The sequence below is a fragment of the Salvelinus alpinus genome, chromosome 10 (genome assembly GCF_045679555.1).
Source record: "Salvelinus alpinus chromosome 10, SLU_Salpinus.1, whole genome shotgun sequence".
In the NCBI taxonomy this organism is placed as follows: domain Eukaryota; kingdom Metazoa; phylum Chordata; class Actinopteri; order Salmoniformes; family Salmonidae; genus Salvelinus; species Salvelinus alpinus.
Genome location: NC_092095.1, coordinates 33,584,107 through 33,611,935, shown reverse-complemented (window position 1 = coordinate 33,611,935; position 27,829 = coordinate 33,584,107). Strand labels below are relative to the sequence as shown.

At 43.7% G+C, this 27,829-nt stretch overlaps 3 protein-coding genes across 4 annotated transcripts in view; 2 read left to right on the top strand and 1 right to left on the bottom strand.

The window, feature by feature from the left end:
• smchd1 (structural maintenance of chromosomes flexible hinge domain containing 1) overlaps positions 1 to 3,229 on the top strand; it is a 46,175-nt gene extending 42,946 nt beyond the window's left edge. The window contains exons 44-47 of the mRNA XM_071328983.1: positions 974 to 1,044; positions 1,537 to 1,711; positions 2,286 to 2,444; positions 2,652 to 3,229. Coding sequence (XP_071185084.1) covers positions 974 to 1,044; positions 1,537 to 1,711; positions 2,286 to 2,444; positions 2,652 to 2,773 — 527 coding nt within the window. The 3' untranslated portion in view covers positions 2,774 to 3,229. The remainder of the gene's footprint in view (positions 1 to 973; positions 1,045 to 1,536; positions 1,712 to 2,285; positions 2,445 to 2,651) is intronic.
• Positions 3,230 to 3,375: 146 nt separating this feature from the next.
• LOC139531961 (EMILIN-2-like) lies at positions 3,376 to 27,737 on the top strand. The gene is made up of 9 exons (XM_071328992.1): positions 3,376 to 5,997; positions 6,441 to 6,566; positions 7,967 to 8,154; positions 8,378 to 10,513; positions 23,133 to 23,351; positions 24,345 to 24,395; positions 24,479 to 24,532; positions 26,437 to 26,553; positions 26,765 to 27,737. The coding sequence occupies exons 1-9, from the start codon at positions 5,852 to 5,854 to the stop codon at positions 27,100 to 27,102; spliced, it is 3,375 nt and encodes a 1,124-aa protein (XP_071185093.1). The 5' UTR covers positions 3,376 to 5,851; the 3' UTR covers positions 27,103 to 27,737.
• The window catches only part of LOC139531962 (phosphatidate phosphatase LPIN2-like), a 59,709-nt gene continuing 40,473 nt past the window's right edge, over positions 8,594 to 27,829 (bottom strand). Inside the window, exon 21 of one of the 2 annotated variants that reach the window (XR_011666461.1) lies at positions 8,594 to 8,700. The gene's annotated coding sequence lies outside the window, so the exon portion shown is untranslated. Of the gene's footprint in view, positions 8,701 to 10,531; positions 15,652 to 27,829 lie in introns of those variants that run through there. The other variant, XR_011666460.1, reaches the window with a different exon arrangement.

The window sequence follows — 27,829 nt, the reverse complement described above, 5'->3', positions numbered from 1 at the left end:
TGCCTAAGCATGAGTGGTTTCTGTTTCTGTGCAGTTCCAGAAGCTTTTCTGTCTTCCTTCCTGGTCTCTGTGTTTATCAAGTGTCTCAGACTTGTGATCTAGGATCAGTTTAGCCTTTTCAATCATAATGAATAAGATGATATGGAGAGCAGGCGCCTGATCCTAGATCAGCACTCCTCCTCTGAGCTGTGTGCTTGTGGTTGTTAGGGTAGTTCCTCCCTTGGCCCTTCGCTCTCTCTTGCCCGCCTGCGTTTGGTGGCTAAACGGTTCCAGACAGAACCCCAGGCTCTTACCTCACAGGCCAGTTATGGCATCCATCCCTGGGGGGGCTCTGCTACTGGAGCTGAAATTGGACCCCAGCCGTTCACTATAAAAATGATTATACATCATGATGCTGTTTGTGTAATTTAAAGGATTGTCATCATGCATGTTTAAACTTTTGTTATTTTTCCTCTTCGATTTCTGTACTTCCAGATTTGGGACTGATTTCATAATGAGGGCTCTTGGAACAGTTTTATGTTTCTTTACATGTTATGCTTCTCTCGGGCTTCCGCTTATAAGAGGTTTTTGTCGGGGCATGACATCAACTGAAATGGTTAAAACATTTAAAGAAGGAAAGGAGAGCCGCACACTCTAGGAGCTCAGATGCAATAATTGAATATCCTAATAACCAACGTTTCGACCACTTTTATTTCTTTTTTTAAGTGTTCTATTCCACTAGCCAGCACCTCGCCTAAACAGGTGTGAGTTTTTTTTTTTTGCCTCCAGATAAAAACCTTTTAAGAACCTGAGTTTATTTACCCTCTATAGAAGCAGTTGTATGATATCATACATGTCTTTAGCCAAATAATGGAACATGTTTCACGAACAGTAAAAGTAGGATCTTTAGTGATCAGTTTCAGGTAATACTCTGGTAGTAGTTTGGTGAATACGTATGTAACTAGCCTTTAAATAATCTCTTGTTTCCCTGCAGTGTTCGGCAACCTCCTTGGAGACACCATTTTGACGGATGACCTGGACTCTGCTAACCACTACAGGAAGGGGGTGAGTCAGGCCAGGCATGCTGCCTTAACCAAGCCATCTGTAACACCCTGGCCAAGTAGTGTTCTAGTTTAAAGCCTTTGCCTGGGAGATCTTGGGTGTATTCATTAGTGCACACTATAGTTAAATGTTTCTGGACAGAAAACGTTTTCAACGAAAACTAGTTTGTATTGCACAAATTCAGGGGTTTATTCATTTAGACGGAGACCGCGGCAAACGGTTGCGAAACGTTTTGCAACTGAATATCAAAAATATGAGTTTGTTGGACAAATTTAAGTAGGTTCTTCTCCGTTTCAACCATATTCCCTATTTAGTACACTACTTTTGGCCTGGGCCCTGGTGAAAAGTAGTGTACTAAATAGGGAGTCGTGCTCTATTTGTGAAGCAGGTCTAGTGTCTTTGTATGGGTGGTACAGAAACCTGTCCTAAAGTCCAGTCAGTGTTTGATGTGTTTTCCTGTTTTGAGAATTGGGTCTTGTTTTTTGTTTTGGCCAGGTAGTCCAGAGCAAGGTGCCATGCCCCACCCTCCTGACCCGGCAGGGCGAGAGGATCCGCAGCAACGGCAAGTTTGGGGGCTTGCAGAACAAAGCCCCTCCAATAGAGAGACTGCGTGGCCAGGTGTTCGGTGCACCCCTCCCCAAGGACTACCACACCTTTATGGGCCAGATTGGTCAGTGACTGGATTTTACTTCTGTGTGTGTGCGTGCATTTTGTAGCATAGTATCATTCCTTCATATATATATATTTATTTATAGTGTAAATGTACATAGGGCTCCCGAGTGGCACAGTGGTCTAAGGCACTGAATCGCAGTGCTAGCTGTGCCACTAGAGATTCTAGGTTCAAGTCCAGGCTCTGTCGCAGCGGGCCGTGACCAGGAGACCCATGGGGCGGTGCACAATTGGCCCAGCGTCATCCGGGTTAGAAGGTTTGACCGGCAGGGATGTCCTTGTCCCATCGCGCACTAGCGACTCCTGTGGCAGGCCGGACGCAGTGCACGCTGACACGGTCGCCAGGTGTACAGTGTTTCCTCCGACACATTGGTGTGGCTGGCTTCCGGGTTAAGCGGGCATTGTGTCAAGAAGCAGTGCGGCTTGGTTGGGTTGTGTTTCGCAGGACGCATGGCTCTCGACCTTCGGCTTTCCCGAGTCTGTACGGTAGTTGCAGCCATGAGACAAGACTGTAACTACCAATTGGATACCACGAAAAAGGGATTTTTAAAAAATGCCTTTGTCCCTGTTTGCAGACTTGCTCCAGCAGTACCGGTTGGCCATGGAAAAGAGCAGACAGGTGAAGGAGGACTTTGACAGCCACATGCAATACCTGAAGTCACCTGAGATGGTGCAGAAAGAAGAGGAGATGGATGAGCAGGAGAAGCAGCTCAAAGACATTGAGACAAAGCTTGGTACGTGTATATGATGAGGGGGACATTTCGACACTGTAATTATATATATTTTCAAATATTAAAGCACATTTCTCACACCCAAGGCCCTAAAGAGCATTGTTAGGTGACCCCTACATTATTTTCCTGTCGCTTTGTTTTAATCTGTGGGATTTACTTTGCTATTTGTTGAAATGTAAAAGGTATGTTGTCGGTTGTGTTTTTGTACAGCCAGTACTCCAGTTCGGACGCCTTCCGCCATTGGGGTGAAACGGAGTCTTGACAAGGCCGGAGAATCGTCCGGTATGGTAACCAAGAGGACGAGGCGGAAGTTAATAAAACAAGACTATTGATTTCACTTTTTTTGAGCAACATAAATGTCCGTTTTCAATTCCAGTTGACATGTACAGCAGAGTGTTGTACCATGCCATCTACATTATGTCTGAGTCTGAAGAGTTAGTCTCTTAATGCATTTTCATTAATTTGTTCAGCAGGTTGGTGTTTTTTTTACACATTTGAACGTAGATGGCAGCAATATGAAGCGACTGGTATTTAGATTAACTTTATTTCTTTTTGTCCAGTTTACAATGAACTGTGTTTTGAGAGGGAAGGTTTTTGTACCATGTACAAAGATTATTTTATTTTTATAAAAAAAATATTTTATAAATTGTTTATAAACATGTGTTTTCACTTATGAATAAGGTGTGTTTGTGAAAATTCTACAAGACATATGTTTTGAATGAATCTGTATTTGGCTGACTGATGCTAAAGTGATCTCAAACTATACAAATAAACAGTTGCACACCATATATGAACTTATTGGGTAAATCACCAACGTTTCGGCATCACTGCCTTCAGGGTAATGTCATGAATGCATGAACCAGGTTATGTAGACGGTGTAATTAGTGCAACCAATGTTAATAGTGAGGGGTGTGTCAAAGTTAATTAGAATTGAGTGAAACTGTTTAAACAATAGTTAATGGCATTTAAAAAAAGTGGCCCTTTTTCAGGACCCTGTCTTTCAAAGATAATTTGTAAAAATCCAAATAACTTCACACATCTTCATTGTAAAGTGTTTAAACAGTTTCCCATGCTTGTTCAATAAACAATTAATGAACATGCACCTGTGGAACAGTCGTTAAGACACTAACAGCTTACAGACGGAGGCAAGTAAGGTCACAGTTATGAAAACTTAGGACACTAAAGAGGCCTTTCTACTGACTGAAAAACACAGATGCCCAGGGTCATCTGCATGAATGTGCCTTAGGCATGCTGCAAGGAGGCATGAGGACTGCAGTTGTGGCCAGGGCAATAAATTGTAATGTCTGTACTGCGAGACGCTTAAGACAGTGCTACAGGGAGACAGGATGGACAGCTGATCGTCCTCGCAGTGGCAGACCACGTGTAAAAACACCTGCACAGGATCGGTACATCTGAACATCACACCTGCGGGACAGGTACAGGATGGCCACGACTGCCCGAGTTACACCAGGAACGCACAATCCCGCCATCAGTGCTCAGACTGTCCGCAATAGGCTGAGAGAGGCTGGAATGAGGGCTTGTTGGTAGGCAGGTCTTCACCAGACATCACTGGCAACAACGTCGCCTATGGACACAAACCGACCGTCGCTGGACCAGACAGGACTAGCAAAAAGTGCTATTCACTGACAGGTTGTGGGTAAATCTCACCAGGGATGATGGTCTGATTTGCGTTTTATCGTTGAAGGAATGAGCGTTACATCGATCCAGCTCAAGAGTACAGGACTTGATGTGGAGGGTCCGTCATGGTCTGGGACGGTGTGTCACAGCATCATCGGACTGAGCTTGTCATTGCAGGCAATCTCAATGCTGTGCGTTACAGGGAAGACATCCTCCCTCATGTGGTACCCTTCCTGCAGGCTCATCCTGACATGACCCTCCAGTATGACAATTCCACCAGCCGTACTGCTCGTTCTGTGTGTGATTTCCTGCAAGACAGGAATGTCAGTGTTCTGCCATGGCCAGCGAAGAGCCCGGATCTCAATCCCATTGAGCACGTCTGGGACTTGTTGGATCGGAGGGTGAGGGCTAGGGCCATTCCCCCCCAGAAATGTCCGGGAACTTGCAGGTGCCTTGGTGGGAGAGTGGGGTAACATCTCACAGCAAGAACTGGCAAATCTGGTGCAGTCCACGAAGAGATGCACTGCAGTACTTAATGCAGCTGGTGGCCACACCAGATACTGACTGTTCCTTTTGTATGTTGACCCCCCCCTCTTTGTTCAGAGACACATTATTACATTTCTGTTAGTAACATGTCTGTGGAACTTGTTCAGTTTATGTCTCAGTTGTTGAATCTTATGTTCATACAAATATTTACACATGTTAAGTTTGCTGGGGGAAAAACGCAGTTGACAGTGAGAGGACATTTATTTTTATTAGGCTCTTATCATATGGAAACATAATTTAATATTATCATCAACATAGAATTTAAAAAATGATTTCACATATTTAATTGTTACTTATTTCGTTTTGTTTTGTTTTGTTACATGTAATCTTTTGGTTCAACCATAATGCATAAGTATCAACAGTGGGAACATATTGGGTGTACGCTGATAAGCTGGAGAGAGAATATATCAATTTATAATACTTTATATGGAGTGTGCGACTATTTCTTTAGTTTATAGTTTCTTTCGCTGTTAGCACCTACACATAAAATATTTTTTTCTTGGTGTGCGTCAACTCTTTTTTTTATTCCGTTAAATGTACCTCTAAAATGACACTGAATCAAATGTATCTATAACACTAGGATCTCATTTCAATGCACACTCAATCATTTGGCATATATTCTAAGAAGTGTCTTTAGGTTTTGTTCAAAGTTTTGTATGAGTAGTACTTTAGTCAGTGTCCCCGCCGATCTGAAGGTGATGGTCATATGACACCTGCCTATCAATAAAACATGTTTGCTACAAGATGTATCACTTACAATAGTGATGCTAGTCTGACACTTTCACATGTTTGCAAGGCGGGGGGGTCCAGAACCGAGTTTGGGAAACCCTGGTGTAAAGCACTGTATTGCATTATCAAGTGGGCTGGATATGAAAGCGTTCCTTTGGGCCTTTGTCACTAGAGTTGCATGCATGCAGTCAACCACATTCAAGTATTGTTCAAAAAGGCAGGGCACATGATCTCCGAACAAAGTAAAGCAGATGAGTGAGGAAACTACGAAACGGGATTTAATCGCTGTTCTACTGGGAGCGCATTTTACTCTCTGGGAGTGAGGAGCGCTGGTGGAGGGGGTTCGCTGTACCCCGAACGTCACGTCACAGGCTGCTATACCCTGGAAGAAAGTTTGCATTATCAGCCTTTCGAGCTGCCGCTAGGAGAGGGACCTAAACGTCTAACCTCAATGCTTACATGTTTAATATTTGTCTACTTTTTTTCGTTGTATTAAAATGAAGTGCCTAAACACCGGATTCGTCCTAAAAAGTGCCTTATTTCCCTTATTGCTCACCTTTCCATTGATCTATGGAACGCCGTCACGGTATAACATGTTCCAGGGAAGCGCATACTCTGGCTCAGAACAACGACAGAGGAATAAGTGAGTCAAGTTTTCATAGTTGTTTGTACTGTATGTATAATCAGAGACATTTGTCTATAGTTTTGACTGATAATGGATGGTTATATTATTGGAGACTCCAATAGTCTAAATTGTCTAGAGTATTTACATGTTTTATGACTTTTTATTCTTACTGTAGGCCTATGCTGAAATATATATTGATTTATTTTTCATTGAAATTAGAACAAAAAAAGCACATACTTATGGGCTTACACATGTTTTTTGTTTTTAAAATAGGCCAATGGCACAACAACAAAAAAGTTCAATAAAAATGTCACTGCAATTTAATAGAATAATGAAATCAACACATTTATGGTAGGCCTATATAATGATTAGATTATTTTACTTCAAGGACTTCACCATTACTCTTTCATAGGCTGAATTGTTTTTGTCATTTTGTGTGACTCAATAATTACATTTTTCAGAAACTGGTGTGCATACGTCGTGCACAAGAACGTGAGCTATGCGGTCGTGGGTGGCACCGAGAGCTTTGTGCAGCCGGAGTCTGCCCCTTGCCAGATGCATCAACCCAACTGCGCGCAACAAGTGATGTAAGTGGCCCAAGAGGCTCGCTCGAGAGGGTGGAGTGCTGCTATTTTTATTGGTCTTGAGAGCGGTGTTACAGCAGTGACTCAACATCATTAAAGAAAGTTGACTTTGAACACTATTGATTACTTTGAATGTTAAGAATATTTCCACATATCAACCAATAATGTTGAGGATCCATGACCATGGTCCCATCCGCTGCCTAGTATTTAAAACACCATTACATGATTGCATTGTTTATTGGCATTACGAATAAACATGTGTAAAGTGCTTTATAATATCAGCAAAGAAAATAACTGGTCAGCTGTTAATGTAGGCTACTGTATTCATGATCTCCATCAGCTAGTTTATCACTGCACTACAGCAGCAGAGGGTATGTCTCTGTGATATTTGCACACACCCACTGTTAGGTCAGTCACAAGCACTGAGTAGGTGTAGTTACCCTCTGGGCATACCTGTCCCATTATCATTCTGTAATCTGCATTCACCCTTTCAGATCCTCAGATTATTCCATATTTATGACAGATCATCTGCAAGTGATTTAGATGTTTATGACGAACCAGTGAATTTGATTGACTGATCTGTCTGGGACAAGAAACATGTCCATGATCCCATTGAGCCTTATGGAAGATGAGGGGAATTAAAGATTGTGCAGCTATGATGAAAATGCAATTTATTTAGCTAAACAGTAAATAATCATCTGCTTTGTATTGGCACACATGTATGTCACAGTTACGCACACAGCCCCCCCCCCCCCCCCCTGTGCAACATCAGTCAGAGGCATCTGACACATTTCTCCCTGGGTTGGCTGCTTTCATGTGTTATTATTGAGCATCGTGTTGGGAAACATGTCCTGGAGCCAGTGACGAAGCGTGGCTCCACATTTGACAGGGTGGAAATGGTGGAAAATATTAAGCAGCGTTAAAAGGAGTGCATGATGCATTAGGAGTGTGACTGGCTAGCTAGCCCATCTGGAGGCTGTTGTCATAAACAGATCTTTATTGCTGGGATTCCAAGGCCTGTACTGTTCTCCTGAGAGGGGTCACTGCTCAAGCGTAGTTGTAACTTGGCAAAGCATTGCTCACATTACTCACATTTAGGAAATGTGCATTGAAACTTTGAAAGCAGAAGCTCAGTGGAGAATAACATTGAGGGGGTTTTATGTTGTGTACATAATTGCTAGATTGTCTTGTTGTGAAATTTTTCCTTGTGAGCTGTGTTCCCAATGGTCATATGGTTAGATTGATTGATTAAATCTGTTTTTACATTTGAATATCATTATCATTCATCATTTGTGAGGACTGACAGACAAGTTTAAAGTCAAAACAATCTCCCCATTGTAGAAAATGTGAATGCACATTTAGGTCATCTCTTTCTTTACCGTATTACCTTTTCCCTTTCCCAGGTATCGGACCCAATTCCGCCCCATGTATAAGGTTGGCTATAAGCTGGTGACAGAGCTGGAGTGGAGGTGCTGTCCAGGGTACCAGGGTCATGACTGCAAAGACCTGAAAGGTGTCCCATCCCGTCAGACAGTCCTGGGGCCTCGGTCCAACCCGTCTCCTGCCCCTGGACACATCGCAGAGACACAGGGTAAGAGAGCTGCTTAAACCTACCTCACCTTTTAGAGAGACATACCTGACCCACAACCCATACATGACTAGTATGCTAGTCTGGTCAGATGATTAGTTTAGGAATGTTTTTCACTACTCTACTACTGTACTAAAGTAAAGCATAGATTTAACCCACAATAATAAATGTAGGTTCCCTAGTAGAAAAGAAGACTTATCCTTACCATCGGATTTTTCCTCTGTAGGTCGGGGGCAGCAGGCGTGGGGTCAGAGTGGCCACCCCTGGGGGGCAGAGCGGCAGCCAGGAGGTCAGACAGGCCAGGGGGGGGCGAGTGGCCAGGTGACGAGCCAGGGAGGTAGTCAAACGACACAGCAGATGGAGGAGGAGGTGCAGCGTCTGTCACAGCAGGTCCTGGACATGCAGGCAGCCATGACCAGCCTGTCTGCCAACCTGAGGGTGGATCTGCAGGAGGACGCCAGCAAGATGCTGGTCACGCTGCTCAACAACCTGCGGCAGCCGGAAAGCGTGCGTGGCGAGCAGCAGAGCATGCTTCTGCAGGACCTCTCCCTGGAAAAGGAGTACAAAATGGTGGACATGGACGAGTTCACAAACAAGATCAACAACCTCGCAGACACCCTCAACACCAAGAGCAACACCCTGGATGACCTCCAGGCCAGGGTCAACCACCATGACGGACAGCTACGTCTGCTAATGGAGGCCACACAGGCCCCTCTGGCCACACCCCCTCCGGCTCCCCCGGCCAATGACGCGGCCCTGCGCGCCTACGTGGATGCAAAGTTCCACGCCCTAAGGGACGAGATGATGGAGGGCATGGAGATCAAGATGTCGGACTTGAAGAACTCGTGTGACTATAAGATTCTGTCAGTGCAGGAGCAGTCTGAGTTCCAGGAGAACAGCTACCTCAGCCTGACCGAGCTCCTCGAGTCCAAGGAGATGGACCTCCGCAAGGAGATCCAGGACCTCAAGAATGAGCTGCCTGGTCTGCTTAGGGGAGAAGGAACCCCACCAGGTCTGCAGGAGCTGCAGAAGGAGCTGTTCCGGGTCTCCGAGGCCCAGCTGAAACTCCAGTCCAGCCTAGAGAAGAAGCCTGAGCCTGACCCACTCCTGCCCCATGTGGAAGAGCTGGAGGCCCGTCTAAACATGTCAGAGAGGAGCGTGGAAGTGCACAGCCTCTTCCTAGAGGAGAAGCTGAGGAGAGAGTGGGCAGAGGGGGCTACAAACCTGAAGAAGGCCATTGAGGACAGGATGAGCTCCATGGAGGACCGGGTCACCAGTCTACTGGTGGAGATAAGCAGCCCCCTATCTAGGCCTCGGTCTGGGCTGGAGGCACTGCAGGGTGAGGTGACCTCTCACAAGACCAGCGTTCAGGCTCTGGAGGACAGATTCAATGCCCATGACCAGCTGTGCTCTACAGAGTGCAAGTCTGACCAACTGGCCATAGAGAGCATTCAAGATAACCTCCAGGTCTACAAAACCAGCCTAGACACCATGCAGTCTAACATGAAAGGCCACTCAGCTAGTCTTGGAGACATGGAGGAGTTTGTCCAAGGGCAGCTCCTGAACCATACCGCCAGTCTTACAGATACGCAGGAAGAGCTATGGGCTCTGAAAGGACGTATGGGAGGACAGGAGAGCTTCCTGTCGGCCCTGGGGCTCTCTCTCAGCCAGCAGTCCCTGGAGCTCCAAGGGCAGCTTCTGAACCACAGTGCCAGTCTTGCAGGTGTGGAAGAAGCGCTTCAAGCTCTCAGTGGGCGTATTGGAGTGCAGGAGGGCTCTCTGTCAGACTTGGGTGTCTCTCTCAGTGCTCATCTTAAAGATGTGCGGGGAGAGCTAGGAGCTCTCAGCGAGCGTATTGGAGGACAAGAGGGCTCTCTATCGGCCCTGGGTGTATCTCTCAGCCGGCAGTCCCTGGAGCTCCAGCAACTGAACACCTGTTGCCAGAGCAGCGTGGGGCCGGTCCAGGATGCCAGGGACCTGCTGGAGCTCCACCTGGCCCAGAGAGAGGAGCTAAGGGCCCGGCTGGAGGAACTGGGACAGGAGGTGAGGGCCGAGGCAGTCCACTGCAGGAACAGGACCGAGGGTGTAGCTCTGGACGTTACAACTGTAGATGGCCGGGTTGCCAGCTTGGATAACATGTGCGGCAGGCTGGAGCCCATCTCCAGCAGCCTGCACAGGATCAAGGAGGGGCTGAACAAGCACGTGACCGGCCTGTGGAACTGTGTCAGCGAGATCAACGACACCCTGCTTGCCCACACCAAGGACATCGAAGGACTGAAAGGAACATATCAGAACCTCCAGGACCACTTCTCAGTCTTCACCCAGGACCTCCATCATCTAACCACCAGTCCTGAGAACAATGGTAAGACTTGACACAGAGATTTGGTATTTATTAGGATCCCCATTAGCCGCTGCAAAAGCACCAGCTACTCTTCCCGGGGTCCACATGAAACATGGCATACTACCAAGTACAGAACATTATTAGTCAAGGACTGAAATACATTTAAAACGTCACACATAGCCTACATATCAGTACATACACACAATATCTAGGTATAATACATAATACAGTGCAAATTACAAAACAAGATACATCAAATGGATGTGTCTATTCACAGTCCCCTTTATGCAGTAAGGTGTTCTTTAATCCGTTTTTTTAACTGGTTTTATTGCTAGCTTGAGTTACCTGGGGTGGCAGAGTTCCATGTAGTTATGGCTCTATTTAATACTGTGCATTTCCCAGCCTCTGTTCTGGACCTGGGAACTGGGAAGAGACCTCTGGTTGCATGTCTTGTGTTGTACCGATGAGTGTCCGAACTGTGTGCCAACTGCATGAACAGACAGTACCTTTAACACATCAATACCTTTGCAGTAAGACCAATAGTGATGCAGTCAATCTATCTTTTGACCATGACTGCTTGCTATCTAGGGTTACACCCAGAAGTTTAGTCTCTTCTACTTGCTCAATAGCCACATCCAATAATAGATCTAAACGAGGTTTAGCGTTGAGTGAGTGATTTGTCCCAAAAATTATATATTTTTTTATATTTCGCACCAGCCTATTGCTTAGTTACCCATTCTAAAACGGACTGGAGCTCTATGTTAAGGGTGTCAGTTATTTTACTGTTGCAGCCGACGTGTATACTGTTGAGTAGTCAGCATACATGGACACACAGGCTTTATTCAAAGTCAGTGGAAGGTCACTTGTAAAAACAGAAAACAATAATGGCCCTAGTTGGCTGCCCTGCGGTAAACCACACTCAACCGAATTTGCATGAGAGAGGCTTCCATTAACGAAAACCCTCTGTGTTCTATTAAATAGGTAACTCTCAATCCATAATAAGGCAGATGATGCAAACACCTAAGTTTTTGCAGCAATAGGTTATGATCAATGACATCAAAAGCTGCACTGAAGTCTAACAAAACAGCTCCCACAGTCTTCTTACTATCAATTTCTTTCAGCCAATCATCAGTCATTTGTGTCAGTGCCAAGCATGTGGAGTGCCCTTCTTTATAAGCATGTTGAAAGTCTGTTGTTAATTTGTTTTCTGTAAAATAACTTTGTATTTGAACAAATGTTTTCCAAAAATTTGAAACAGACTGATTGTTTGGCTGTTTTAACCATTAATAGTGTGCTCTGATATTCTGGGGTAGTGGAATGACCTTTGCCTCCCTCCATGTCTGAGGGCACACACCGTCTTCTAGGCTTAAATTGAAGATGTGGCAAACAGGAGTCACAATAACCATTATGTCGAAGTACACTTGCAGTCGCGATGCTTTGTTGTGTGGTCCTCCCACTGCAACTTGGAAAATCATGCACAGTTTATTAGGCTAAAGATGAAATAAGATTGACCACTTTGCTTGCTTAAAATGTGCACGATTATTCCAATTATCCAGGTTATACCTCTCATTTGTTCTTAAACCTACACTTCCCCCGCGTCAGCGCTCTCCTGCTAAGTTAGTTTCCTACTGGTTACACCACAGTATATATCATCAAGGTGTTCCAGTAGCAGAAACTGGAAATTACAATCAAATGGTGCTAGTAAGGTAAACCACAGAGCTGCAGCTGGAGCCCATTTGGGGTGCTTAAGGTTGTTGATTTAAATCGTGCCTAGTAATGTGTATTTAATGTAGGACCTGTTAGTGTATGTCTCTAACCAGGTTTCCATCCAACCTTTTTATGTATGTCGGACAAAAAATGTCACGACAGGCCTGATGGAAATAGCAAATTTGTCGGTAAACTTTACATCCCCTGCATGCATGACACCACATATATTTATATTGGTACAAGCACTGTTCATGACACAAACTGTTCACACCCCTCTTGTTGGCAGAGAGAAACATTTTGAAGGTTTACAGTGTATTTCCTGCAATTTTACACATGTTGTCATGGGGTGCAGTGAACATTTTGCAGTTTTAAAGCAAATTTTCTTGCAATTATATACATTTTGCCATGTCTAATGTGTATTAATGTGATATTTGAGTGATTCGAACATTACTACAAAATCTATGTGCCCCTCCGCCAACCCCTCGTTGTTTATCACAGACTTTGTGCCAAAACCATCGACAGAAATAAAAATAGGATGGAAACACATAGAACTTTATTATTATTATTTTTAAATAAAAAGTTAGATGACTAAGTGCTTTTTATATGCGTTACGTCATGACGCACAGTTTATTATCCACAACTAGCCAGTTTGATGGAAACACCCCTGGTGGGAAAATGTACATATTGTTTTGTGCAGGTTTTAGAATATTTTCATGAAAATCTGTCGCAAATTGAATGTAAACCTAGCTAGTTTCTTTGTGAGAACTAAGGGCTACGGGAAGCTGGATTTCAATCTCCCTGGGTTTTGACTCAGAGGCAGCACTGATTGAACACACATGGTCATTTTAAATAGCCTCGGTTTGTGTTGAGCAATACTTGGGCTTTAAGGGATTATTAACGTGTGTAGGCGTGCTCCTTATCTCTGTAGTAGAGGTCTTCACAGGTCCAGTTGGACCCGATATACCCGACCCGGGCCCAACATTCTATTTTGTCCCTCTGGTCCAGTTTGTTTCCTGTTTGATTGTCATCGGGTCTATGTGACCACATCTCTGCATGTTTATTGTACGCTAATAAGGTGCATTTATTGACTTATAGAAGATTTAGCCAACATATGAAGACCTATTCATTAACCAGAAGAACAACTTGGCTGATAAACGTAATTTATTTGTCACTGGTCCAATCTGGTCTGATTGCCCTCGGGTCTGTCCGGGTTCAACTTTTTGGAACCCGTGAAGACCTATACTCTGTAATAACTATATTTTTGTTAAGACTAGCCTTGCTGTTCCATGGTCATCTGTGAGTTCAGAACCCCTATATCCTTGGCCACTGCAGATAACTCGTGTAAACATGGGCCCAGGCGAACTCAACCGGTCTCCGATGAGTCCCACAGCTGGGAATAAGGGAGCTGGAAGCACACTCCATAACATTTATGAGGGTTGCGCCTCTTCTTCTGAATCCAGCTCTGTATGACTCACTGGTTTACAGAGCAGCTCTGCATGTTCTGGTCTGGGAGTCCAATGGGGAAGGGGCCTGATCCTGGCTGTGAAGCCACAAGGAGAGACTTGGGAACGGAGTCACTGTTTCAACCCGTGTGCGAAGCATGCACACGGAGACTCTGGGAAATGAAGTGTCAGTACCCCGCCCTTCACTTGTTATTATAGTAATAACTTATATTTAAAATCATTATTCTGTCAGCTGGAATGTTTCGATGTTTGCCCTTAGAGGGCATTTCGCTTGTCATATGTTCCTGACTGGATGCTGCTTTACCATGGATCACATTGGGATATCTTTGGCTCATACTTGGCCCACTGCTCCTCTTTTGTCCTGGACTGGTCTTTAGCGTGCACAGCGGACTATCGCTACTTATCAGGAAGTGCAAAGTGCTGTCCATTTATAGGGACCTCTGTCACTGGCTTATCAATTGTCCACTTATAGGAACCAATAAGAAGGTTTGTTATTCGAGAGCAGAGTGGACCGGGTTCAGACCAGGCGCTACTGGGTTGATATGACATCACACCCTCCTTTATCCTTACTCTTCCCCCTCAGTGCCCTTATTTTCCCTCTCTCTTTCTTCATCTATCCATGTCTCCCTGCCTCCTCTTTCTCTGGTTTTGTTGACTGGCCTGGCCCAGTCTCTCTTTAAATAAACACAGTCTGCATCCCAAATGGAACCGTATCCCGTATATAGTGCACTACTTTTGACCAGAGCCTTCTGGGGAGCCCTATGGACACTGGTCAAAAGTAGGGCACTACATAAGGAATAGGGTGCCATTTGGGACGCATCCACAGTCAAGGCTATCCCCTGAGCCACATGTGCTGCCATGACGTCATACACACCCTTCCTCCTAAACTCAGAGACTGAGTAAGAGCTGAATGGGGGGGACATGAATTGGGACCCTCAACTTTCCTCAATGGTTTAGATAATAGATATCTTGATTGCTGAAAGGAAACATGAGATTTTCCTAAAATGGTGTTTGGCTGCTCACTGACTGACACTCCCGGCTTGACAAGCGCCAGATTTAGCTTGGCTTGAAGACCGGTCTGAAAATCACAAGTCTAAAACTGCTAACAGATTTGTCTGGGGTATTTATGTTTGTGTTCACTGGTGTGGTGCTCTATCGGGCGATTCCACGCCAGTGTAGCTGGAACATAATTTTGGTATCTCAGATTATTCTAGCATTTCTCACATTGAAACTTCCCTGGGAGGAAGGAAGTATGACATGCTTTTTACATTTGTATCACAAGCCATATTTTTTGAAAATAATGATGAAAGTTAGAGCACACTATTAGGAGTATAATAACACCAAGATGTTGTATGTATCATGTACGGATAATAGGATCTTACAGGAGGCATGTATAGTTCTAAAAGGGTCTAAAATGGCCGCTTTCATCATGGTATTCTCAAATCAAATCAAATTTATTTATATAGCCCTTCTTACATCAGCTGATATATCAAAGTGCTGTACAGAAACCCAGCCTAAAACCCCAAACAGCAAGCAATGCAGGTGTAGAAGCACGGTGGCTAGGAAAAACTCCCTAGAAAGGCCAAAACCTAGGAAGAAACCTAGAGAGGAACCAGGCTATGAGGGGTGACCAATCCTCTTCTGGCTGTGCCGGGTGGAGATTATAACAGAACATGGCCAAGATGTTCAAATGTTCATAAATGACCAGCATGGTCAAATAATAATAATCACAGTAGTTCAGCACCTCAGGAGTAAATGTCAGTTGGCTTTTCATAGCCGATCATTGAGAGTATCTCTACCGCTCCTGCTGTCTCAAGAGAGTTGAAAACAGCAGGTCTGGGACAGGTAGCACATCCTGTGAACAGGTCAGGGTTCCATAGCCGCAGGCAGAACAGTTGAAACTGGAGCAGCAGCACGGCCAGGTGGACTGGGGACAGCAAGGAGTCATCATGCCAGGTAGTCCTGAGGCATGGTCCTAGGGCTCAGGTCCTCCGAGAGAGAGAAAGAAAGAAAGAGAGAAAGAGAGAATTAGAGAGAGCATACTTAAAATCACACAGGACACCGGATAAGACAGGAGAAATAATCCAGATATAACAGACTGTCCCTAGCCCCCCGACACATAAACTACTGCAGCATAAATACTGGAGGCTGAGACAGGAGGGGTCAGGAGACACTGTGGCCCCATCCGATGATACCTCCGGACAGGGCCAAACAGGCAGGATATAACCCCACCCACTTTGCCAATGCACAGCCCCCACACCACTAGAGGGATATCTTCAACCACCAACTTACCATCCTGAGACAAGGCCGAGTATAGCCCACAAAGATCTACGCCACAGCACAACCCAAGGGGGGGCGCCAACCCAGACAGGAAGACCACGTCAGCGACTCAACCCACTCAAGTGACGCACCCCTCCTAGGGACGGCATGGAAGAGCACCAGTAAGCCAGTGACTCAGCCCCTGTAATAGGGTTAGAGGCAGAGAATCCCAGTGGAGAGAGGGGAACCGGCCAGGCAGAGACAGCAAGGGCGGTTCGTTGCTCCAGAGCCTTTCCGTTCACCTTCACACTCCTGGGCCAGACTATACTCAATCATATGACCTACTGAAGAGATGAGTCTTCAGTAAAGACTTTAAGGTTGAGACCGAGTCGGCTTCTCTCACATGGGTAGGCAGACCATTCCATAAAAATTGAGCTCTATAGGAGAAAGCCCTGCCACCAGCTGTTTTCTTAGAAATTCTAGGGATAATTAGGAGGCCTGCGTCTTGTGACCGTAGCGTACGTGTAGGTATGTACGGCAGGACCAAATCAGAAAGATAGGTAGGAGCAAGCCCATGTAATGCTTTGTAGGTTAGCAGTAAAACCTTGAAATCAGCCCTTGCCTTAACAGGAAGCCAGCTAGCACTGGAATAATATGATCACATTTTTTGGTTCTATCGGGATTCTAGCAGCTGTATTTAGCACTAACTGAAGTTTATTTAGTGCTTTATCCGGGTAGCCGGAAAGTAGAGTATTGCAGTAGACTAACCTAGAAGTAACAAAAGCATGGATTCGTTTTTCTGCATCATTTTTGGACAGAAAGTTTCAGATTTTTGCAATGTTACGTAGATGCAAAGAAACTGTCCTTGAAACAGTCTTGATATGTTCGTCAAAAGAGAGATCAGGGTCCAGAGTAACGCCGAGGTCCTTCACAGTTTTATTTGAGACGACTGTACAACCATCAAGATTAATTGTCAGATTCAACAGAAGATCTCTTTGTTTCTTGGGACCTAGAACAAGCATCTCTGTTTTGTCCGAGTTTAAAAGTAGAACGTTTGCAGCCATCCACTTCCTTATGTCTGAAACACAGGCTTCTAGCGAGGGCAATTTTGGGGCTTCACCATGTTTCATTGAAATGTACAGCTGTGTGTCATCTGCATAGCAGTGAAAGTTAACATTATGTTTTCGAATTACATCCCCAAGAGTAAAAATACATAGTGAAAACAATAGTGGTCCTAAAACGGAACCTTGAGGAACACCGAAATTTACAGTTGATTTGTCAGAGGACAAACCATTCACAGAGACAAATTGATATCTTTCCGACAGATAAGATCTAAACCAGGCCAGAACTTGTCCGTGTAGACCAATTTGGGTTTCCAATCTCTCCAAAAGAATGTGGTGATCGATGGTATCAAAAGCAGCACTAAGGTCTAGGAGCACGAGGACAGATGCAGAGCCTCGGTCTGACGCCATTAAAAGCTCATTTACCACCTTCACAAGTGCAGTCTCAGTGCTACGATGGGGTCTAAAGCCAGACTGAAGCATTTCGTATACATTGTTTGTCTTCAGGAAGGCAGTGAGTTGCTGCGCAACAGCTTTTTCTAAACTTTTAGAGAGGAATGGAAGATTCGATATAGGCCGATAGTTTTTTATATTTTCTGGGTCAAGGTTTGGCTTTTTCAAGAGAGGCTTTATTACTGCCACTTTTAGTGAGTTTGGTACACATCCGGTGGATAGAGAGCCGTTTATTATGTTCAACATAGGAGGGCCAAGCACAGGAATCATTTGTGATATAAATTTTAAAAGCATGTCAAACATCCTTCCTCCCAATTAAGTTTCGATGTGAAAATTGCCAAAACAATCTGAGATACGACAAATATTTTCAGGCTATGCTGGCATGAAATCGCCCCTATTGTAAGTGAAACACACATTTTACAGGGCCAAACTATCCACCCGTGCTCGGGAAAAATATGTTTCGTTCGGTTAATCAAAAGTGTAGTTTAATTAGGGCAATTTCCCAAACCATTAGTCACAATCAAGCGGCTAATGTGGTGTCCCCTGAGCCTATCAATCACTCCCCAGAGATTAGCATTGTGTGTGTACATGTGTGTACGTGTGTGAATGCCCATGTTTGCCTGTGAAAACCACACATGCAATATAAATAAAATCAAATCAAATCAAATTTTATTAGTCACATACACATGGTTAGCAGATGTTAATGCGAGTGTAGCGAAATGCTTGTGCTTCTAGTTCCGACAATGCAGTAATAACCAACAGTAATCTAACCTAACAATTCCACAACTACTACCTTACACACACACACACAAGTGTAAAGGGATAAAGAATATGTACATAAAGATATATGAATGAGTGGTGGTACAGAACGGCATGGCAGATGCAGTAGATGGTATAGAGTACGGTATATACATATGAGATGAGTACTGTAGGGTATGTAAACATAAAGTGGCATAGTTTAAAGTGGCTAGTGGTACATGTATTACATAAAGATGGCAAGATGCAGTAGATGATATAGAGTACAGTATATACATATGAGATGGGTAATGTAGGGTATGTAAACATTGTATTAAGTGGCATTGTTTAAAGTGGCTAGTGGTACATTTTTACATAATTTCCATCAATTCCCATTTTTAAAGTGGCTGGAGTTGAGTCAGTATGTTGGCAGCGGCCGCTAAATGTTAGTGGTGGCTGTTTAACAGTCTGATGGCCTTGAGATAGAAGCTGTTTTTCAGTCTCTCGGTCCCTGCTTTGATGCACCTGTACTGACCTCGCCTTCTGGATGATAGCGGGGTGAACAGGCAGTGGCTTGGGTGGTTGTTGTCCTTGATGATCTTTATGGCCTTCCTGTGACATCGGGTGGTGTAGGTGTCCTGGAGGGCAGGTAGTTTGCCCCTGGTGATGCGTTCTGCAGACCTCACTACCCTCTGGAGAGCCTTACGGTTGTGGGCGGAGCAGTTGCCGTACCAGGCGGTGATACAGCCCGACAGGATGCTCTCGATTGTGCATCTGTAGAAGTTTGTGAGTGCTTTTGGTGACAAGCCGAATTTCTTCAGCCTCCTGAGGTTGAAGAGGCGCTGCTGCGCCTTCTTCACAACGCTGTCTGTGTGGGTGGACCAATTCAGTTTGTCCGTGATGTGTACACCTTGTTAACTCTTCATTGCTGAAGGTCCATTGCAGACAACACAACACTTAAGAGTTCAGTTATGCGCAGTACAGGGAGAAGCTAGCATGCTTTTCTGCCTCTTCCACTGCCTCAGTGGCCATATTGTTCAGGTCAATGACCCTCTGACAGATAACCAAGGTTGTAGGGTTACAGACACACATGCCAAACGTGACCCTGGCAGGACGGCATGAGTGTTCCAAATGGCACACTATTCCCCATTATAGTGCACTACTTTTGACCAGGTTCCTATGTGCTTTGGCCAAAGGTAGATAGTCCAGAGACAAGCTCGGACCTGATGATGCACTGCACAGCACAGCACAGTCAATCTCTGAGCTCCCACTGCAATAAAACATGTTACTTTATTCTCTTGCTAAAACCACCATCTACCTCTTTTTTTTTTTTTTGATGGGGGTGGGGGCCCCAGAAAATCTGAACTCATCGATGAGCCACAGTTTCTTGCGGGTCTGCATACCCACATCCATAACCACATCCAGTTTTAGAGTTAATTTCATGCAATTCTACACATTTTGCCATGTGTTGTAGGGATAATGTTTGACGTTTTTCATATGATGTCTGAGTGAGACTGACAAAATCAATGGGGGCCCTATAGCCGGTAATTTGACCATGATAACAAGTTTAGATAGCTGGCCACTAAACTAACTTGGCATTCTAAAAAATGTTAGCTGGCATGGAATTGACAGACTATCAGTGACTGACATGACATAGGAAAAATTGCACCTTGTGTATTCTGCTATTCCAACTCGCAACAGTAAGTTGAGACCCCGACTGAGTAAAAAAAAAACGTGTATATATATATTTTTTTTTCTTCATATGAAGATATTCAATTATCTATTTTCCCCCTGAAAGTAGACTAAACTGATGTGGTACGGAACATGGGATATCACAGGGATTCTTATATATCCTCAGACTGGTGGAGGGGAGTGGCTGGCTGTAAGTCCGTGGTCCTTTCTAGCTCAGTTGGTAGAACATGGCACTTGTAACCCCAGGGGTGGTGGGTTCGATTCCCGGGATGCATGACTGTAAATCGCTTTGGATAAAAGCGTCTGCTGAATGGCATATATATGAGTGTAGGATTTCTTGGATACACTGTAACACTCCCTCCAGGTCCACAGTTAAAGCCAGGGGCCCCCAGCTGCAATTGTTTACATCCACCTCTTTAATCATAGCGCATGCACACATTAGAGCTCCATCCTTTAATCATTACCCTGCGATTTAGGCTGAGATTGGCTTTCAGTCAGAATCATCAAGGCCCAACCGACCGCTACACATAATCAAACTAAACTAAACACACACACACACTAAATTACACACACATGTACAAGTTCCGCCTCAGTCTTCCTTCCTGTTGTATTTTACGGATTGCTTCTAGTCCCCTATCTGTGTAGTGTTTATTAGGGAGTAGGGTGATGTTGCCTCTAGACACTGATTCGGGGTCAGTTTAGCATTTACCCCCCCACTAATGGTTAAGGTTGGGATTGGGGGAGGGGAAGCTGATCCAAGATAAATGTTTTAATAGCCAGACCATGTTGTTCTGGCTTTTATAGCGACTGACCTCTGTTGCCTGAGGTGGGGGATAGGCTGCCTGGTATGCAGGTATGCCTTTCATGTACAGCTTAATCCCTCTGAAGACAGAGTTTGGACCTGTTGCCTGTTATCTCATTGACTGCTCAGGAGAATAATGAGAAATAGGGTGAAGTTGCCCCTGCCTAGACACACTGATCTTGGGTCCGTTTTGCATATTCCCCACTAACGGTTCAGGTTAGGATTGTGGGAAGGGAAAATTATCCTAGATCTGTACCTAGGGGAAACTTCACCCCAGAACAATGTTGAGAGGGTTAATGATTATCTGATAAACTCGTGTAGTTTGTTTTAGTCATCTCGGCTCTGGCTGTCAGGAATGCACAAACAGTTTACTCCTGTCACAGTGGATGTGTCTGCTGTGTGGTGTTTAGGTCACTGATGACAGGGAATTACTCACTATTTAATGACAATCAGAATCTCTCAGGCGTATTGAGAACCATTCTATATAATACCTGTTCTTTCATGTAAAATGACAAGAGAAAGTACAGTAATAAGGTGAAAGAGAGCGCAGAGCCGTGGTTGAGTGGGTAACACTCCCATACAGAACATAATGCCTCCCCACTGGAGACCAGGGTTTAATCACCGTATACTGCATCTCCCACCTATTTATCTCCCCATCATTCCCATCTAATAAACCTTAAAAATACTCAGGGTAGAGAGTGGAATTCCCCCTAAATGTGTAAGAGAAGATGTACTATAGCTAAAAAGTACAGGAAATGGGCCAATAAGAAAAAACTCACAAGCCATTACAACCAAGAAACATTTTTTTTATTTTTGCTAGGTAATTTAGTCTAGTCAGCTATCTAAAACTTGTAATCATGATGAATTACTGACCAGGCATGTGCCCAGGGGCCCTGACCTCCAGAGTGCACCTATTGATTTAGTTGGAAACTCTCACTCAGATATGTGACCAGATTGCTCTATGGGGGCTTATGTCAAATTTAAGTGAAATTTAAATATTTTTTGTTTACACCCATTGAGCATAGTTCACATCCTCTTAAGCCTTAGCGCCACCCATCACTTTAAGAATTAACATGTAAACGCATGGTCAACCCCATCCATTATCCTGTCTTTCAATGAGTTGAAAGTATTCAATCCCCTTGACTTTTTCCACATTTTGTGTTACAGCCTGAATTTAAAATAGTTAAAATTGCAATTTTGTTTCACTAATCTACATACAATATCCCGTAATAATACAAATGAATTAAAAATGAAAAGCTGAAATGTCTTGAGTCAATAAGTATTCAACCCCTTTTGTTATGGCAAGCTGAAATAAATTCAGGAGTAAAACATTTGCTGAACAAATCACCATAAATTGCATGGAAAAATAGTGGTTAACATAATTTTTTAATGACTGTCCCACCCCTTACCCCACACATACTGTACAATTATCTTTAAGGTCCCTCAGTCGAGTAGTCACTTTCAAGCCACGGAGGTTTTCCAATGCCTCGCAAAGAAGGGCACCGATTGGTAAATGGGTAAAAATAAAAAAGCAGACACTGAATATCCCTTTGAGCATGGTGAAGTTATTAATTAGACTTTGGATGGAGTTGCTTACCAAGACGACATTGAATGTTCCCGAGTGGCCCAGTTACAGTTTTGGCTTGACAATCTATGGCAAGACTTGAAAGTCATATTTTGTGTAGATCGTTGCCAAAAAATGACAATGGAATCCATTTTAATCCCACTTTGTAATTAAACAAAATGTGGAAAAAGTGAAGGGGGTTGAAAACATTCAGAAGGCACTGTAGCTCAGTGCTTTCTCCTTGGCTAAACTAGGCTCATAACTTAACATTTTATATTCATATTTACAGATCCAATGCAAGTTTGTAATTAAGGCACATGAAACTTCACATGGTCAAGAAGGAATTTCTGAAATAAAAAATAAAAATTGCCCTACTGCCGTCAAGACAGGGTGGCCACTAAAATGTTTTGCCCGCAAGGTGGGTGGGGTCCCCGCCCCCTAACCAAATCTTGCTTAGGGCCCCCTGCATACTCAATGTGAGTTCCCACAAACCAGCTTTAACTGGGAGGTTGACTATACTGGGAGGTAGACTTTACTGGGAGGTTGACTTTACTGGGAGGTTTACTGGGAAGTGAAGTGAAAGCTTTCACTCGAGAAGCACAAAGCATGTTTAAGAGTAATGCAAGCTTGACCTTAATGTCTGAAAGGAATTCTCTGATGCCTCTCTTTTGACCAGACACTTTTTCTTCATTGTAGTTTTTGGGCCCTAACTTAACGCTGACACAAGGGGAAGTGAGACTGGTAGAGTCCTACTGTCTGTCAGTGTCAGGAGTCGTCACGGCACCAGCTGGTTTGTTAACACATGTTGACCTCTCCACAACTGGTCCGGGGTTTTATCCCTCGCTCTATCCTTCATCCTTTCTTTCTCTTTAACCCCTGGCTTGTCATTACCCCCTCTTTTCAGGTGTTCATGGAGGTGTGGAGGAGTCTGGTAATCCCACTAAGACCAAGCCTGTCTCTCAGGGCCCTGTGCTGCCCATTGGGCCAATACCAGACGGGGCCCTACCACCACATATGATAGAGACTGGGGAGGCAGGAGCCCCCGGAATCATGATCTCTTCCAAACCGCCCAAGGGGGCCGACGGCAGCATGACCCCCATCAAGGGCTTCGCTGGAGCCCCAGGTGAGATATAGGGGTAGCTGGGAGAAGGGCTAAAAACACGTACAGAATACAAATGCATGTGCACACCTACACACACGCAAGTAGGTACACTACCGTTCAAAGGTTTGGAGTCACTTAGACTGGCAGCTTCATTAAATAGTACCCGCAAAACACCAATCTCAACGTCAACAGTGACGAGGCTACTCCGGGAGTTGGCCAGCATCCCAGAGTTGCCTCTTCACTGTTGACATTTAGACTGGTGTTTTGCGGGTACTATTTAATGAAGCTGCCAGTTGAGGACTTGTGAGGCGTCTGTTTCTCAAACTAGACACTCTAATGTACTTGTTCACTTGCTTAGTTGTGCACAGGGGCCTCCCACTCCTCTTTCTATTCTGGTTAGAGCCAGTTTGCGCTGTTCTGCAAAGGGAGTAGTACACAGCATTGTCCCAGATCTTCAGTTTCTTAGCAGTTTCTCATATGGAATAACCTTCATTTCTCAGAACAAGAATAGACTGACGAGTTTCAGAAGAAAGTTCTTTGTTTCTGGCCATTTTGAGCATGTAATCGAACCCGCAAATGCTGATGCTCCAGATACTCAACTAGTCTAAAGAAGGCCAGATGTATTGCTTCTTTAAATCAGAACAACAGTTTTCAGCTGTGCTAACATAATTGCAAAAGGGTTTTCTAATGATCAATTAGCCTTTTAAAATGATAAACTTGGATTAGCTAACACAGCGTGCCATTGGAACACAGGAGTGATGGTTGCTGTTAATGGGCCTCTGTACGCCTATGTAGATATTCCAAAATCAGCCGTTTCCAGCTACAATAGTCATTTAGAACATTAACAATGTCGACACTGTATTTATGATCAATTTGATGTTATTTTAAAGGACAAAAAATGTGATTTTCTTTAAAAAACAAGGACATTTCTAAGTGACCCCAAACTTTTGAATGGTTGCAAGATGAATTACCTTCTATCAAAACCTCATGAAATGTATCTTGATTATTTTACAGCTTCCCCGCCCTCTAAAGGGTCTTTAAAGCCTAATATGCCAGTTATTTCTGGTAAGTGATATTTTGAATCATTTGATTTAATTTACTATGAATATAAAATTGTGAGTCTCCTGAAAATGAACCTCTTTCAACAGTTGCCCACATTCCCCTGAGACCGTCATTGCAAAAACCGTATTTAACTTTAACAGGTAAGATATTTAGTCTCTTAAGATTAAAGCCATAGTATTCCAGTCAGTTATGAACAAGAGTCACTGTATCTGTCGTAATAAACACTTTTTAATTTTTTTAAAATGAGAGTGAGAATGTGTGTCCTAAATTTGGGGACAAGCTGTGTCAATGGGACTTACAGTTTCTTTAGAAAGTATTCACTCCCCTTGACTTTTTCCACATTTTGTTGTTACAAAGTGGGATTCAAATGGATTTAATTTACATGTTTTTGGCAACGATCTAAAGAAAATGTCATGGCAGAAGGAACATTTTTACATTTGTAAAAAATTCACAAAAAATTAATAAAATATATCTTGATTAAATCAGTATTCACACCCCTGAGTCAATACATGTTATAATCAATCACCTTTGGCAGCGATTACAGCTGTGAACCTTACTGGGTAAGTCTCTAGGAGCTTTCCACTCCTGGATTGTGCAACATTTGCCCGTTCTTTTCAAATTTCTTCAACCTCTGTCATTGCTAGACAACCATTTTTAGGTATTGCCATAGCTTTTTAAGCAGATTTAAGTCAAAACTGTAACTCGGCCACTCAGGAACATTCACTGTCTTCTTGGTAAGCAACTCTAGTGTAGATTTGGCTTTGTGCTTTAGGTTATTGTCCTGCTGAAAGGTGAATTCATCTCCCATTGTCTGGTGGAAAGCCGACTGAACCAGGTTTTCCTCAAGGATTTTGCCTGTGCTTAGCTCCATTACGTTTCTTTTTTATCCTGAAAAATTATTACAAGCATAACATGATGCAGCCACCACTATGCTTAAAAATATGGAGAGTGGTACCCAGTTATTCGTTGAATTGGATTTGCCGTAAAAATAACACTTTGTATTCAGGACAAAATAAAACATATTTTTCCAGTATTACTTTATTTCTTTTCAACCTTTATTTAACTAGGCAAGTCAGTTAAGAACAACTTCTTATTTACATTGACGGCCTACACCGGCCAAACCCGGACGACGCTGGGCCAATTGTGCGCCGCCCTATGGGACTCCCAATCACGGCCGGTTGTGATACAGCCTGGATTCGAACCAGGGTATCTGTAGTGACACCTCAAGCACTGAATTGTAGTGCCTTAGACCGCTGCGCCATTTTAGTGCCTTGTTGCAAACAGAATGCATGTTTTGGAATATTTGTATTCTGTACAGGCTCCCTTCTTTTTACTCTGTCAATGTTATTGATCCATCCTCCATTTTCTTCTATCATCACAGCCGTTACACTCTGTAACTGTTTTAAAGTCATCATTGGCCTCATGGTGAATTCCCTGAGCGGTTTCCTTACTATCCTGCAACTGAGTTTGGAAAGCCGCCTGTATCTTTGTAGTGACTGGGTGTATTGATACACAGTGTAATTAATAACTTCACCATGCTCAAAGGGATATTGAATATCCGTTTTTTTTTTACCCATCTACCAATCGGTGCCATTCTTTGCAAGGCATTGGAAAACCTCCCCGGTCTTTGTGGTTGAATCTGTGTTTGAAATTCAGTGCTGGACTGAGGGACCTTACAGATAATTGTATGTGTGGGGTACAGAGATACGGTAGTCATTCAAAAATCATGTTAAACACTATCATTGCACACAGAGTGAGTCCATGGAACTTATTACATAACTTATTTAGGCTTGCCATAACAAAAGGGGTTGAATACTTATTGACTCAATACATTTTAGCTTTGCATTTTATTTAATTTGCAAAAAAAAAAAAAAAACATAATTCTACTTTGACATGGAGTATTGTTTGTATGGGGCAGTGACAAACAATCTCAATGTAATACATTTTAAATTCAGGCTGTAACACGTTTGAAAAAGTCAAGGGGTATGAATACTTTCTGAAGACACTTAGGGTTGAACTTTAACCCTGTATCTCTGTGTGTCAGGTGAGCGGGTGTCCTTCTCGGCTGGTCTCAACCTCCTGCCCTTCCCTGGTGAGGTGGGCACCATCCGCTTCAACAAGGTGTTGGTGAACGATGGAGGACACTACGACCCTCACACAGGTAACTACTACAACACTGTACCAATCACACACAGATACCACACTAACCTAAATGGAAACCGCAACCTACCCAAATAATCAAGACTATAAGTCCAAGATTTATGTCAACTTTTGTATGTGTCCCTCATGCAGCTAACATGAGTGCCCCCTTGTCGTTGACTGATGTTCCCTCTTTAATATTTGCCCTCCCTTATTTCTTCCTACTCTTCCAGGCATCTTCAATGTTCCCATGGAGGGCCATTACCTGCTGAGTGCTGTGCTGACAGCCCAGAGAGGTGCCAGGGTGGAGGCAGTGCTCTCTGTGTCCAACCACAGCATCCAGAGGCTGGACACGGCTGGTTACCTTCCTGCTAATGGTGGCGGAGGTGGGGCTAGCTCCACTAGCTGTGACTGCGGAGGCTCAGCCTCCCTGAGCCTGGTTCTCACTCTGAAGCGTGGGGACAGGGCAGGTTTAGTCATGACAGCAGGCAAACTTGCTATCTCAGAGAACACAGAGGTCCTCTCGACGTTTAGCGCCGTGCTTCTCTACCCCACCTCCTCAAAAAGATAACCCCCACCAATGAGTAGCCTTATAAAGCTCCAACCTTAAAACAGTAGTTCTACTTTAGATGTGGGTATGCCTTACAGGTATTTTAGTAAAACAAAATAGATTAACTCATGATGGTACTTTAAAGCAATCTTATGACAGAGCTTTCTTACAAAAATAAATGTGTATCAAATATTTGATAATAAGATCGTTATGGAGGTAACGGGGCAGGCTACTGCCATTTATGGAGTATTCATATTTAGTGATTATATTCTAAATGCAACGTTTTTTTTATTACATCTTTGAATGTATGCTTGTGTTGATGTGTGTGTTCAATTTGTTTACATTTGTTGTACCATTTATTTTAAACCTGTGTAATTTTAGGTATTTGCAAATGACTATTTTATTTGAGGACTATCAATTGTACATAGCATTGTAAGCGGAACTACTGTTAAACAAATAAACTGGTCCTTTTCCTACCTGACAAGGGATGGAGAACTTCAAAACGAGCACAGTTGTTTTGAAAGATCTTTGTATTTCATCACCTCCCAGTGAGTCACAATGTTCTTTAGGACCAATGCCTGAAAGTTAACTGTTTTGAATCAGAGAACCTCAATTCTGCCCCTGGTACCAGTAATAAAGGCTTTGTCTAAACAGTGGCCATGAGTGTTTATTAACTATTGTTTTATTATATAGGCCTATTGTTAATTAATAGTATCACTATAAATGTATGATAGAATGGTTAAAGGGA